General features: G+C 30.7%; 1 protein-coding gene across 1 annotated transcript in view; it reads right to left on the reverse strand.

The window, feature by feature from the left end:
• Positions 1 to 11,375: 11,375 nt before the first annotated feature.
• Positions 11,376 to 14,555, reverse strand: part of LOC107444016 (collagen alpha-1(XVIII) chain-like) — a 118,711-nt gene continuing 115,531 nt past the window's right edge. The window contains exon 29 of the mRNA XM_071183185.1: positions 11,376 to 12,580. Within this exon, the coding sequence (XP_071039286.1) occupies positions 12,368 to 12,580 (213 nt within the window). The 3' untranslated portion in view covers positions 11,376 to 12,367. The remainder of the gene's footprint in view (positions 12,581 to 14,555) is intronic.

The raw sequence follows: 14,555 nt of genomic DNA on the forward strand, positions 1-14,555 counted from the left end.
AATGGCGCCAATTAAATAGCTAAAACGATCTTAGAAATTCAGACGCAAATATATATAACAGTTAATAAAAGGAAAAAGCTAAATCCTTCCTTAATTCGAATCAGTAACCCCACTACCTAAAGAGTGCTAGGCGTTGTGGACTCGCCCCCTATTTTTTTTTTATCTGCTTCCCCTTCTTCGTGATATGTTAAAATCAGTGAAAACGAAAAAGAAACGAAAAAATTCTTTAAGCGTACTGGAAATGGTTCGACCGACAGACCGTTTGCTGAGACCTATAATTTTCTCACGTCAGGCTTCAAAAGGCCTGCGGGCCTATACCGAGGCCTTGCGCCACCCAAGCAGATTTTTTTTAAAAGAAAGTAAAAAATAAAATTCTCCTATTAAAAGGTCACACGGCTCATTGGTTGTCCACTGTACAATGATGATGAAACTCCGATAATGAGAGAAATTAAAGTCTTGGGATTTCGATAAGTGATTAAATTAATGTTTTATTTGATGTATGCAATCCATAATGTTATTCTAAATAATTGGATTGTTGCAATCTTTCGCTTTCTTGTTAACCAGTGTTCGTTAAACTGAAATGACCACTAACAGTGGATAGATTTTTACATGTGACAAATACAAAAAAAGAAAAATCATATTTTAAATTTCGACTGATTTCTCTCACATTTTGTATTTTGCCATGTAAAATCACATTTTTTAAAATGTTGAAAATTGTATACCTAAAATTCGAAATTTTTTCGACTGGCAAGGAGAATTAAAAAAAGAATAAAAAAAGATAAATATGTACTGAAAATATTTTTTGCATTGAATTATTTTTAGATAAATGAAAATTCGAAAAATGAATCCATATATTACAGGCAACATATACTAGAGCGAGAATATGAGTAATACGAATACATGAACAATAAGAATGCACAACAATTGAAATACTTGAACAATAAACGAGAACAGTGAAAATTAAGGACAACAAAATAAAAGTGAGCTACAGTAAAAGGTGTCAGACAAATGGAGATACGCAAGTCCTGATGAGAATTCATTATGCTTCTAGTATCAGAATATAACCTGAGAATAGCGCCATTACTTTGAGATTTTTTTTTATCGAATCCTGAGTAGGATAGTAAGTGTTCAGCATTCATTTTACCTGCTCTGCAGAATTGACATTGACTTGTTGGAAGAACGGCGATGTTGGTTTGATGTTCTGCTAAACAATCATGACTGATTTTAAGTCCAAAATTAGCAAAGGGTGCCATACAGGATGCATGACTAAAGTCTTTCCAATTTAAATGTAAAGTTAGGAGCCAAAAACAAGCGAAGACGAAATTCTAAAGATATGTATGTTCGCGAAAGCGGTACTTCATCAGGGGATACTCTGATAAAACATTGGAGACTTTCTGTAGTCAGTGGTTAAATCAAAAACACTGTGCTTCGAGGCCCCATAATGGATAAACTAAATAAGAAAATGTAATTCAAAATTCAAATAAAGATGAAAATTCAATTCAAATGAAATACAAGTCATAAGTACACTGAGGAAATACTCATAAGGACATGTCTACATATAAGAAATATAAATAAAGATTAAGTTACAGTTAGAATAACCAAATCAAAATAAAATAAAATAAAAACTAATTTTGAATGAAAACAAATGAAATTATTTTTAAATATTAAATAAAAGCTGTGATCGCCAGTAGTCGTTTCAGTAGATCAGTCAACACTTCTTTTTTTTTGCTATAAGTTTAACAGTTAATAAATTCTTACAGTAGATCAGCTAACATTTCTTTGCTTGCTACAAGTTTAACAGTTGATAATTCTCAAACTAATAATTGAATCGTAATTTTATTAAATTTTATTTCATGGAACTTCTTGTACATTATTTTCTACACACCTTTGTAATAATTTTAGAATATAATGCATAAAAGTAATAAGAAAATGACTATGACGACAGACTTATTTATAATTAATTATTTATTATGCTAAATGCTCAACGATAACTGATTATTAACTAAACAAATTAAAAATAAAAATGATTCTTTTCTTTCCTCAAAGAAATGGGAATTGTATAATTGCAGTTGTCATTGAACATTAGTATTCATAACTATAATATTTTGAGCTATAATGTAATGCTTTAATTTCTATATCAACAGTATATTATGAAAACATGTACCCCTTGACAAACCAACTAATTTTGAGCTATAATGTAATGCTTTAATTTCTATATCAACAGCATATTATGAAAACATATACCCCTTAACAAACCAACTGATTTTGAGCTATAATGTAATGCTTTATTTTCTATATCTGCAGCATATTATGAAAACATATACCCCTTGACAAACCAACTGGTAAAATGTTGTTTTTAAACTCCTTTCTACCAGTTTTCCAAATGTTATATAAGAAGGAAAAAATGTACTGATTAGAAAAATTCCACAAAATTTCTTCAAATCTTTAAAAGCCATGCTAAAGTGTGAATTTTAGAGAAATATAGAAATTGTTTGAATATATATTTTTTAAATTCAAGATTTCCATAGTTTGACTAATAAGTAAAAAATCTTAGTTTTCAAATGTTTTAAAGAATTTTAATTTTGAAAATCTCAGTTTTGAAAACTTCACATAATTACTTTTTTTTAGAAATTTAACTTGTTTACAAGATGCAATTTGAAACAAAAAGTAATCTTTTATTTTAAGTTTCAATAAAAATTGAAACTAGACTTGAATTATCCGCATAAAAATTGTCCATAATCATTTTTCTTGATGGTTAGCAAAATTTATTTTTGAGAGAATATTTTTGTGAAATATGGATTGCAAAGTAAAATGGTAAAATATCGTTTTGAAATTATGTAAAACAAACTATGAGTTAAAGCAAATTATGAGTTATAGCAGTTATTACTGTTTATTAAACAGTAATAACTGCTATGAAAATGAATAAATGTCTGTGCCATGTATTTGATTATTTTTCCTAAATGCAAGATATTTTTTGGAAAACCAAACATAGTGTTAAATTTGAACAATTAAACTTTTCTAAACAGTAACAACTGCTATAAAAATGAAGAAATGTCTGTATAATACATTTGATTGCTTTTCCTAAGCGCAAGTTATTTTTCGGAAAACTGGACACAGTATAAAATTTGAACAAATAACTCTCTATTACAGTTAAAGCAATTTAATAAAACAATTATCACAATAAATTCTTACCTTTTTCTTGAATTTAATTAATCTTATATTTGGATATACTTGTCGTCTAACAATTTGATTTCTTCTATTTGAATAGTAGTAGTAGTACTTTATTTACGTCACGCTCGATGAAGTTTTCAGATGAGCTCCAAAAAGTTACATTAACTATCTTCCTCTGGTTTTCATAATAACATTAGATGAAAGAGGCACACCGAGTATAAATGCTTCAACATAAATAATAGAAAAATGTCAAAATTTTTTCTACAATTCTACGTTTCTAGTTTTAATAAATATCAGAAATGTTTCAACATAATTAATGTAGTCAACATAAAAGTAGGTTTATGATCGTGTAATATGATTGCATGGAGGCAAAGATTTTTCGATATTTTTGCTAAATGAATTTGATAAATAAGCACGTAAATCAGTAGGTATATTTATTTATTTATTAGTACACATATATGCAGTCTTGTGTGCTCAATAATACGACTTATAAGCCTTTGTCAAGTAGAAAGACAGAAAGTACGATTCAGAGAGTACTTTATTTACGTTGCACTAGAGCTGCACAATGGGCTATTAGCGATGGTTTGGGAGGCATCCCTGAGGATGATTCAAACACATACCATCCTCTGCAGACTTTGATCCTCTGCAGAGGGGATGACTGTCCTGCTTTGGTATTCGACGACTGCGATGCTGTGCCCGCCCGGTCCCTACGCAGGCTGATCAAAGTGTCACCCACCCGCTTACTGACAGCAGCCAGTGATGCACTGGAAACCGTGTCTTTAAGTGAAGTAGAAGACAGATATACACAGATAGTACCATTCAGAGAAAGAGACAGCCACAAGGATACATCCAGAGTTATAACTGGATTCGAACCCGCTGCCTCCACGCTACAGACCACTCGGTCAGGGAGGTTCCATAAATTTGTAAAATTATTTACTGTTACACATATATAAGTATGCAGGCTTGTGTGGGTGGTAAATACATGAAAAGTTTAATCAGTCGTTGTCAAATTGAAAACAGATAGCACAAATTAGAGAAAAACAACACAAAGATACACCCACGATTAACTTGGTTTCGAATCCGTTTTCTCCAAGTTTCAGAGTGCTTGTTGAAAGGAGAATGCTTTTCGGCTACGGAGGGTTTATCAAGTTTGTATTTGATTGGAGGTACAACGAGCTGTATCGTCGAGCTATATTACGCTCCCGATGGGTTGGCTGTTGTTGTTAATTTACTTCTCACTAGAGCTGCACAATGGGCTATTGGCGACGGTTTGGGAAACATTTCTGAGGATGATCCTGAGGAGGAAGACGTGCCATCACAATTTTGATCCTCTGCAGAGGGGATGGCACCCACGCTTCGGTAACCCGACGACCTGCACGCGAAGTCGAGAACTTTACAGTAGAACAGTTTAACGAGGACCCATACCGCACACCCTCAGTCCCTACCCTGACTGATCCAAGTGGTCACCCACCCGCACACTGACCGCAGCCAGTGATGCTGAACTTCGGTAATCTGTTGGGAATCATGTCTTAACGATCAGCCCTATATTTCACTACAGGAAGTTTTGTGATATGCAGGCTTTCAAAAAACCCATTGTGTGAAGGCTAGAAAAATTGAGATTCCAGCAGTTAATGGAGTAAAACGTCAACTGTAGTTCATTTATTTGATCTATTTATTAATTTGAGTTTTATTGATTTAGTAAAAGATTTTATATTAAAATAAAGAGAAGAAAATAATTTTCTCCTCAAATATTAAAGTTCTGCATTAATTATACTCTTGTGTGCCAAATATTGAGATACTACTTTCTGGTTCATGAACCTGAGAACTTTTTTATCGCAGACTTTAGTCTCAATTTATCCTAAGAGTTTTAACGCAGAAAAAATTGCGCATTCTCTAAAGCGTTCTTCTATCCCGCAGAGGATTGATCGTGAAGATATGATTCCCAGTAGAACACCGGAGTCAAGCATTAATAGCTGGGGTCAGTAAGCTGTCTAATAGTTACTAAAAATCCTGTTTGATTATTATATTTATGCTAAAATATAAAGTCCCGCAGTGGACTGATCGCTAAGACACGGTTTCCAGCAGATCACCGAAGTCAAGCATCACTGACTGCTGTCAGTGTGCGGGTGGGTGACCACTTGGATCAGTCTGCATAGGGACCGAGGGTGAGCGGTATTGGTCCTCGTTAAACTGTTCTACCGTAAAGTGCTCGACTTCGCGTGCAGGTCGTCGGGCTACCGAAGCGGGGGTGCCATCCCTTCTGCAGAGGATCAAAATTGTGATGGCATGTCTTCGGATCATCCTCAGGGATGTTTCCCAGACAGTCGCCAATAGCCATTGTGCAGCTCTACTGCGACGTAAATGAACTATAACAACAACAACTAAAATATAAAATCCGAAAAAAAGGTAGTTTGATATTTTTCTTCATTTATATTTAAAAATTGATCAATAATTGATTTTGCAAAAAAATTTCAATGATGAATTACTGTTTCTCTTAGATTTAAATAACTTCAGACGTGTATAACTTAAAAAAAAAAATTACTGTTTGGAAGTGAGCCGTGTTTGGAATATTTTACCTTAAGAGCAAAAAAAGACCGGAGTATCATGCTGAATTTCATAGCCAAAAACGATTAAAATACTTCATAATATATTTTTCACTTATTTTGACCTAAATCAATACAAAATAATGAAAAAAGTATAAAAAAATACGTTTAATCAAAACTCTGCGTCGAAGACTTAAAGGCGTTCAAAGTTTGGCTTTTTTTTAATCCGGGGGATAAAGCTTTAAAAAATAAATAGGTGTTATTTTTGTTTATAACAAAAACCAAGAGTCAATTTTACCATTTGAAATTTCTAATCGGTCCCCAATACTTCCTCCAGGCAGGTACACAGTATCTAAGAGGGTAGGGAGTCCTAATTACAGACCAGTGGCGAATATTCTGTTGTAAGCACAGCCCCTTTTGCAGATTACTTAATCAAAAGAGCGTCAGATTGAGACAGAGAGTATTAAATGACGTGCATGATCCCATGTTTAACCTCGAAATGTCTGGGGCGGTTGCCCTTTTGTTTCTGCATCATTTGAGACAAAGCTAACTGTCGCTCTCAATCTATTCTTGTGGTTTGAGATGCGTCGCCCGGATCTTATTATTTTTTTTCTTCCTTTCCTCATCTTTTCGATAAATAAGCAATAAAGAAAAAAAAAAGATTCCGTTTGTATTCCTTGTCACGGTGATTAAATGGCTAGTATTTAAACGTGAGTTTTGTTTTTGAATTTGAAGGTTTCGTTAAGGATCAGAAGGCGTAAAGTTTAAACTATTAAAAGGATTTTAACTGCTGCAGAGTTTTTACTTTTAACGATTTTTAGTTTTATAATTTAATAGTTAAAGATTAAATTATTATTTCGTGATGTTATTTCAAAATCGGTGAGAATACATTAATACTAAGGGTCTAATATATTATCAATCATACAAAGTATTATTTTTTTCATCATTCAAATGTCAGAGGTGATTTGTTATCGCACGGGTTTAGCTGTATATTTCGCAATATTTCGATTAGGTTAAACAAGTTTTGCTTCATTGAGTAATTCTTTGCACACTTCCTAATTATCCTAAAAGTACATGGTCTGATTATAATAAGCCTGAAAAATAAAGAATGGAATTAGAAAATATTTAAGAATTTTCCAGTTGGCTAGCGCATCCCTAAGAGTCGAAGTGTTTACATCCCAAGGAAATAACCCAGGTTCGATTCCCTGCCGTAGCTGGTCGATACAAATTCTGCTCCCGGCTCGCACTGACCACAGTGCTGACTTAAAATATCATTAGTGGTAGACGGATCATGGGTTAGAATCCCCTTGCCGTCGAGCTAACCGTGAGTAGTTTTCCTCTCCGTGTAACGCAAATGCTGGTTAGCATCATCAAAAAGTCCTCCACGAAAGCAAATTTCTCCCAATACTCGATCCAGGAGTTCCCTTGTCTTCCGGATTGGGTTCAAAATTACAAGGNCTCCGTAGCTTTCCTTCGCCTCTGCCATCTATAGCCCGTGGTGCACCGCATGTGGCACGCCGCTGATTTTGGATAGTGCCATTTTACCATGCACGGTATACTTTCAACACGGTGGTACGAAAACAGTTCACAAAATTGGCCGTTTCCGAAATGCTTCCACACTTGGCCCGAAAGCCAATAATCATACCCTTTTGGACGTCGGATAAATCGCTACGTTTTTGCATTACGCCAACGCTTGAAATGCTTTCCGATGCCCTAGGACATCCTTTACATGCACTCTACTGTAATATGCTGCCACCTGCCTTCTGTGATAGGTTATTTCACGTTGACGTCGAATATAGGGGGTGGTCACATTAATGTGACTGGACTGTGTATATATACATTTTAAATAGATTGCGAAGTCTATAAAATATATTTGTCGACGTTAAATATTGTGCATACTACTCATTACTTATAACAACAGTACTCTTAAATATAATACTACTTGCTGTAGCTCTGTATGAATAGATTGCAGAGCAATTAACATATTTATTTGTTTTTAATTAATGACTTTTTAAAAAATATTTAACAAATATTTTCCTTTTTTAAATAAATATTTTTAATAGGAAAACGTTCTAGGCTTTTTTTTAACTTTACTTCATTAAATAAAAGAGAAGAAAAATATAGGGTAAAATCATTTTATTGCTTAGGATCAATAGGATTCTAAAACATCCAAAAAACAGAGTACATTACGTATCGAAAATCCTTACATTCTAAGACCACACATTCTATTACACACAGTAAAAAATGATACAAAAAACACTACAATAATACAAAGTGGTTTCTGTATTAACGTACAACAATATATAAAATTTTGTATGACAGGTAGAACCCGGATGTTGATGACCAGGGGGAAATAAAAATAAAGTAATTTAAATTAATCCTTTGTCTAATTAAGTATGGTTTAAGTATTCAGCTGCACATTGTGGAAATCATTTGTTGTTATCCAATTGGCTGAATAACAAATTTGAACAAAATTAAATCGTATATTAGTTTAAAATTTATCTTTTCATTCATACATTAACATTAATATTAGTACAATTGATATGGCTAAATTTTAAGAAAATCTAGAAAAGGGAATGTTTTAATGTTTGTTTTGTTTTAATATTATGCCTTAAAGTTGCTAGCTTTTTTTAAAATTTTTTTTTGAATTCTTTTTAATTTTATATTTTTCCAATGATAGTACGAGGGTTGTTTTTTTTAAATAAGGTGCAATTTCGAAAAAAAAAAAAAAACAAATGGAAGAAAATTTTTAAGAAGCAAATTTATTTTCAGATTTTACATATCTTTTTTTCCCAGCATAGTTACTAAGTTCTTTTTAAACACTTATTATACCTTACAACTAGATTTAGAATAACGTCTTCATACAAACTTGCCGCCTGCCCAGTTAACCAACGGGTCACGGCCGTTTTCACGCATTCGTCATCGTTGTAGTGATTGCCGCTAATATGATGTTTGAAATATCGGGAAGGATTAAAATCAATGCCTGCAAGGTCTGGACTGTAGGGAAGGGGTGGTCCAACTTCCCAACCAAAAGAGTCAAATAAAGCTGGGATCAGAGCAGCGGAGAGAGTCATGGGACACCAGAATATTTTAACTAAAATAAGTCAATCCGGAGATAAATTTTTGCCATTTCCATTCCTAAAATCTTAGCTGTTTGCATAACTTCGCAAAAAGTCCATTTTTTTTGTTGCAAACTCGGCTATGTTTTCAAATGTTAAGGTCCTTTTCTAATTTCATTTGTTCAAATATAAATAATTTTCACGAAGTTCATTTATAAATAACATTTTTCTCTTATTATACATTCATATAAATAAGGTTTTGGAAAATTTAATTCATAAAAGATTATGAGTCACAATATTTTCATAATATCAGAATAAAGCCCAATAAAGTGAAAAATATCGTATGCATAAAGGAAGTTAAGAATAAAAGATGAAGAATCATAATGATGAAATAATCATCAAAAGTAAACGAATTATTCATCAACATCAGGGATTATGAAGTAAATGAGTGTACGTAGATGGTGAAAGAACTGATTAAAAATTGCAATTACAATTTGAAGATATTTCACTAAGAATGGGACACGCTTAATACCAATAAAGCTGTGAGTTAATTTTTTGATTATGATAATGTAATCAAATATTTGGTACGAAAAATGCATTTCGTTCTGAACCTCATTCAAAAATTTGCAAATTCGATACCTGCAAGTGACGTCATGCGTGGGTAAATCGTGACATTTGTTTATGCCGCAATACAGCAGATAATCAGATTCGACTCACAAGCGTGACGTCAGTTGCAGCTATCCAATTAAAATTTGATCAGAAAATTTATTCAGCGTGATAATAAACCAAGCTAAAATAGCTGCAACGCTAACATGTCACACAAGCGTGCACAACATGCACAATCGAGTGATTAGTCCCAAACGCGTGATTTCAAAGGTATTCTTCTTCTCAAGGTGCAAGTCGTTTTTGTATGAGATGTAATGCTTAAAAGCATTTAAATTTTTTTCATTAGCTTCAAGCTTACATCGAATTAATTGGGGACCTTTCTTTGATTCATCAAACGATTCCAATTCTTCTGTCACTTGTTGATATAAACTAATTACTTCTATAGCGTAGCTTACATACACATGCATTTTTTTCACGACAAATCCTCTCTGCTTTGTATTGCCACGGTAAGCATAAAGACAATTTTGCGGAAAGCTAACTTTGGTATTTGGTGTTAACTATCTAAATATGTAAGGATTGTTTAGAAGATTTGGTTCCTTATTTTTACTAGTAATTTTTATGATCTTCTAATCTATAATACAAACGTTGGATGCTTGCAAATATAATTACAAATAGTGGTTTAAAAAACCGGTGAATTACAAAAGTGTATATATAAATATCAACTTATAAACATTATAAACATCAACTAATAACAACTTATGAACTTCAACTTATAAATAATTGCCCATTACTTTTAATTAGAAATCAGTAGTTTATATTATTGCGATAAGTATTAAAAATCAATAACAAGCATCTTGAATACTTTTCGTCTATATCAAACCAAAAAATATTTAATTAATTATTTTTCACTATGTTTTACGTTAAAATTAAAAAGTTACATTAAATCAAAAATAAATTGGCATTTAGGCATTTATATAAGAGTAGAAATGACGTCAATACCTCATATTACAAATGAATGATACAAATTGGTAATTAAAAACTTTTCACATAAATGAAGCAAGATCTTTAGAAGAAAATATTAAAAATAAATATTGAAAATTAGTAAAAAAGGCATGTCAAATAGATTTTTGGCAATATCAAACCACGAAACAATAATTAACAATTAAAATTTTTCACTATGTTTTACGTTAAAATTAAAGAGCTACATTAAATAAAAAAATAAATTGGCATTTAGGTATTTATATAAAAGTATAAAAGATGGCAATGATATTAACATTACAAATGAATGTTATCAATTGGACATTAAAAACGTTTCAAATAAATAAAGATGAATTTAAAAAAAGTGATAAATATTTTACTAAATTAAAAAAATCCCTCTGTACAATTTGGTTTTAAGAAATTTAAAAACTTCATAAAGTTTTAAACTCCTTAAAAACCAGAATATCAAACATTTATAAAATTTCAAAACTTCTTTTTAATATTGACTATTGTTTTGACTACATTTTTTATATTGATATATTTTTAATTGATCAAACTAAATTCTGATATTTCTTTAAAATATACTTAAAAAATTTATTTCAGTAAAAAACAAACTTAAAAAAAATTGAAAGAAATTTAAAAACAACCTTTACGTGAGAAATTCAAAAGAAAACAACGATTGAAATTTGCAAAAAGAAAAAGAAAAAAAAAGTCTAGCATAAATGACAAAAAAAATGATGTAGGATTGGCATCAAGTTTGCTTCGAATAATTTTTTTTTCTTTTTTTTTTTATAATATAATTAGCATAATAGAAGACAATATGGAATTTATAAATGTTTTTAAATACTCTTTATTTTTATCAGAAGAATTCTCTGTTTTTGTAAAAAGAATTTATAAAGTAAAAACATTGAAAATCGTGGTATAAATGTTTGTAAAAAAATTGAATCGAATAAGAATCCTTCGTTCATTCACTAACTTTTTTACAAAATTGTAAAGTTTGTCAGATTAATAAAATGCCTTTCTTCTTACATTTAACAAAGTTCTTTTGGATAATGGAATTGTGTTTTTTATTATTAAAGTCATTTCTTAATTAATCAAACTAAATTCTGATATTTCCTAAAAATATGCCTAAAAAATTTAATTTCAGTAAAATCAAATTAAAAAAAAATTGAAAGAAATTTCAAAACAACTTTTATTAGAGAAATTTAAAAGAAAACAAAGCCAAGATATGTAACCGTAGGAGATAAAATTAAAAAATAAATACTTACTTACTTAAATAACATTTTACATTAAAAATATCACGGTTTTAATTAAATAATATACTCAAATGCATGTAAATTTTTTATGATTTGTAGAAAAAATATTAAAAACGTTATATTTTTTGAACATTTATCAAAATGTTAAAAATTGTGGAAACATTAGTATTTTTACATTTCTTTTGCTATTAGAAACAAATTTGAAGAAACAAAATGTTAATAAATTCGTTTTATTTACCAAACTGAAACTTTTCTCACAACATGATTAATTTTTGTTGATAAGAGATCGATATATTATTGTAAACAACATTGATGTGACGATGTATTAATGTAATTAATATTGATTTATTAATATGAAACAAAATATAATATTTTTAACACCCATCAAAATGTTAAAAACTTAAAAAATATTAATAATTTTTTAACTCAATTTTGTTAATAGAAAACAATTTGCAGCAATAAAATGCCACACACATACAGTTCCAGTCTATTAAACTTAGCATATATCAAGTTAAGGTTTAACCTATCGCATAGATATATTTAACCTATTGCTTAGAAGGACTTGCATACTTAATTTAAAGTAAAATATTTTAACAGCTATCAAAATTTTTAAAATAATAAAATTTTAAAATTTAAATTTTTTATTAGAAATAAATTTGCAAGGAATAAAATTTTAATAAAATGGAACTTATCACACATCGAGACATACTTCTGTCGATGAGCAAAACTTTATTGTTCTATAAAAGATGTTAACTTAGGATTTAACTAATCTTCTCAATAGTTTTTCATAAGCGTGAGGTGATAATATTTCATCTCCTTCATCTAAGCCCCTCAGAGTACGCCTCCTTCGTTTCCGAAAATCATCTTGACTTGTAGCTTCAATGCAAAGGACGACAAAGTTACGGTCGCAGGGATGTTTCTCTTGATCAAGCAGACGATGACGAAGAAGAGAACTTGCCACTCCAACCTACGTTTAATGAAAAAAAGTAATTAGTTATTGATGTCTGATATTTTAATGACGAGCGAAAGTAATGGAACTTTCGACTACAACCTTCGAGTAATAAAGAAAAAAATTGTTTATTAATGGTCAAATATTTTATTGGCGATGTTGAATAAGAGAACTTGCAACTCCAACCTACATTTAATAAAAAAATATATTATTTATTGATGTCACATATATTGACGATGGAGAATAAGAGAACTTGCGATTCCAACCAATGCTTAATGAAGAAAGAATTTATTTATTAATGGTCGAAAATTTTATTGACCATGGCGAATAAGAGAACAAGCGATTCCAACCCATGTTTAGTGAAAAAAAGAAACTGTTTATTGCTGATCGAATATTTTATTGACGATGGCGAATAATGGAACAAGCGATTCCAACCCATGTTTAGTGAAAAAAAGAAACTGTTTATTGTTGATCGAATATTTTATTGACGATGGCGAATAAGGGAACTTGCGATTCCAACCTATGTTTAATGAAAAAAGAAACTGTTTATTGTTGATCGAATACTTTATTGACGATGGCGAATAAGAGAACAAGCGATTCCAACCCATGTTTTGTGAAAAAAAGAAACCGTTTATTGTTGATCGAATATTTTATTGACGATGGTGAATAAGAGAACTAGCGATTCCAACCCATGTTTAGTGGAAAAAATAAAGTGTTTATTGTTGATCGAATATTTCATTGATGATGGCGAGTAAGAGAACTTTCAACTCTAACCCACCTTAATAGATGCTTAAATGTGCTAATGTTTTGTAATTGTGAATTTAATACCAAACCAAAATCACAGTTCCATTTCTGATTAAGCATAAATGCATTTTGTGGCTGAAACACTTAAAAAAAAAGCATATGTTTCAGTTTTCTAGCGTCTCCTTATCGATCCCGTTGGATGTTTTTATGTAAATATTTTTAAGTGTGGGAAATCATGTTTTACATGAGTTTTTCAAGTTTGTTTAAAAGTTGTTTTGTTATTGATTTCAAACCTGAAACTGGATTCTTATACTCATGGATCTGGAACATTTAAACACATATAAAGCCTTAAACTTTAGGATATTTTTTTTAGCGTGTCATTGGATTTTTTTTTAAAAAATAAATAAATGACATTTAGTTTAACGTGCAAAATGTACAAACAGGCTAAAATATTTTAAAAAACTTTTCATTAATTTTTAATTTAAATGATAAGGTAATTGGATTTTTTGTAAAAATCTTTGTTTCTCTTACAATTTACGGAAAATTTACTTTTTGTGTGCATAATTATGCTTCTTTGAAAGCAAAGCTTCTATTGAATATTTATGAGTTAAATTTGATAATATTTTCAAATAAAATATAGGTTATTTATTTTAATTATATTTGCATATAAAATATATAAATTATAGTCATATTTAAAATCCCTAAAATCCGGAATTAAATTAAAATTTTTACCGTGAATCTTATATCAATTTAATTAGTACACAAGATTAATATAGTTATCAGAAAGGAGAACTAATAATAACTTCATCGAAAATGGTAAATTTCATTCCTATTCGATATTAAAATTTTAAGTATAGTCACTAAGATAATATAATGGGGCGGGGTAGCCTCCAGTAGTTAGAAAATTGAACTCTGGTCTGGAGGAGTCGGGGGTTCGATCCTCTTGTAAGATCTGCCAAGTATATGCGAGATACGTTCTCGTCAAATCTATGGAATTGAAAATCCCGTGGTCTGTCACTAACCAGTACCAAGGGTACAGGGATACAGTAAAAATTTCCTTCCTTTCAAATCTATGTCTAAATCAAGTGTCGCTGCCAACTATCCTTGGGGTTCTGACCTAAGATATACTTTCATCCTTGCAGTGGTGCACTCTTAGCTTATCCAAGTATAATTAGGAACATCAAGAAATTTTAAATATTTTTCCCACTCGAAACTTTCGTATTTTCAGATTTGCTTTGATGGTATATAT

This window comes from Parasteatoda tepidariorum, chromosome 7, assembly GCF_043381705.1.
Source record: "Parasteatoda tepidariorum isolate YZ-2023 chromosome 7, CAS_Ptep_4.0, whole genome shotgun sequence".
NCBI lineage: Eukaryota > Metazoa > Arthropoda > Arachnida > Araneae > Theridiidae > Parasteatoda > Parasteatoda tepidariorum.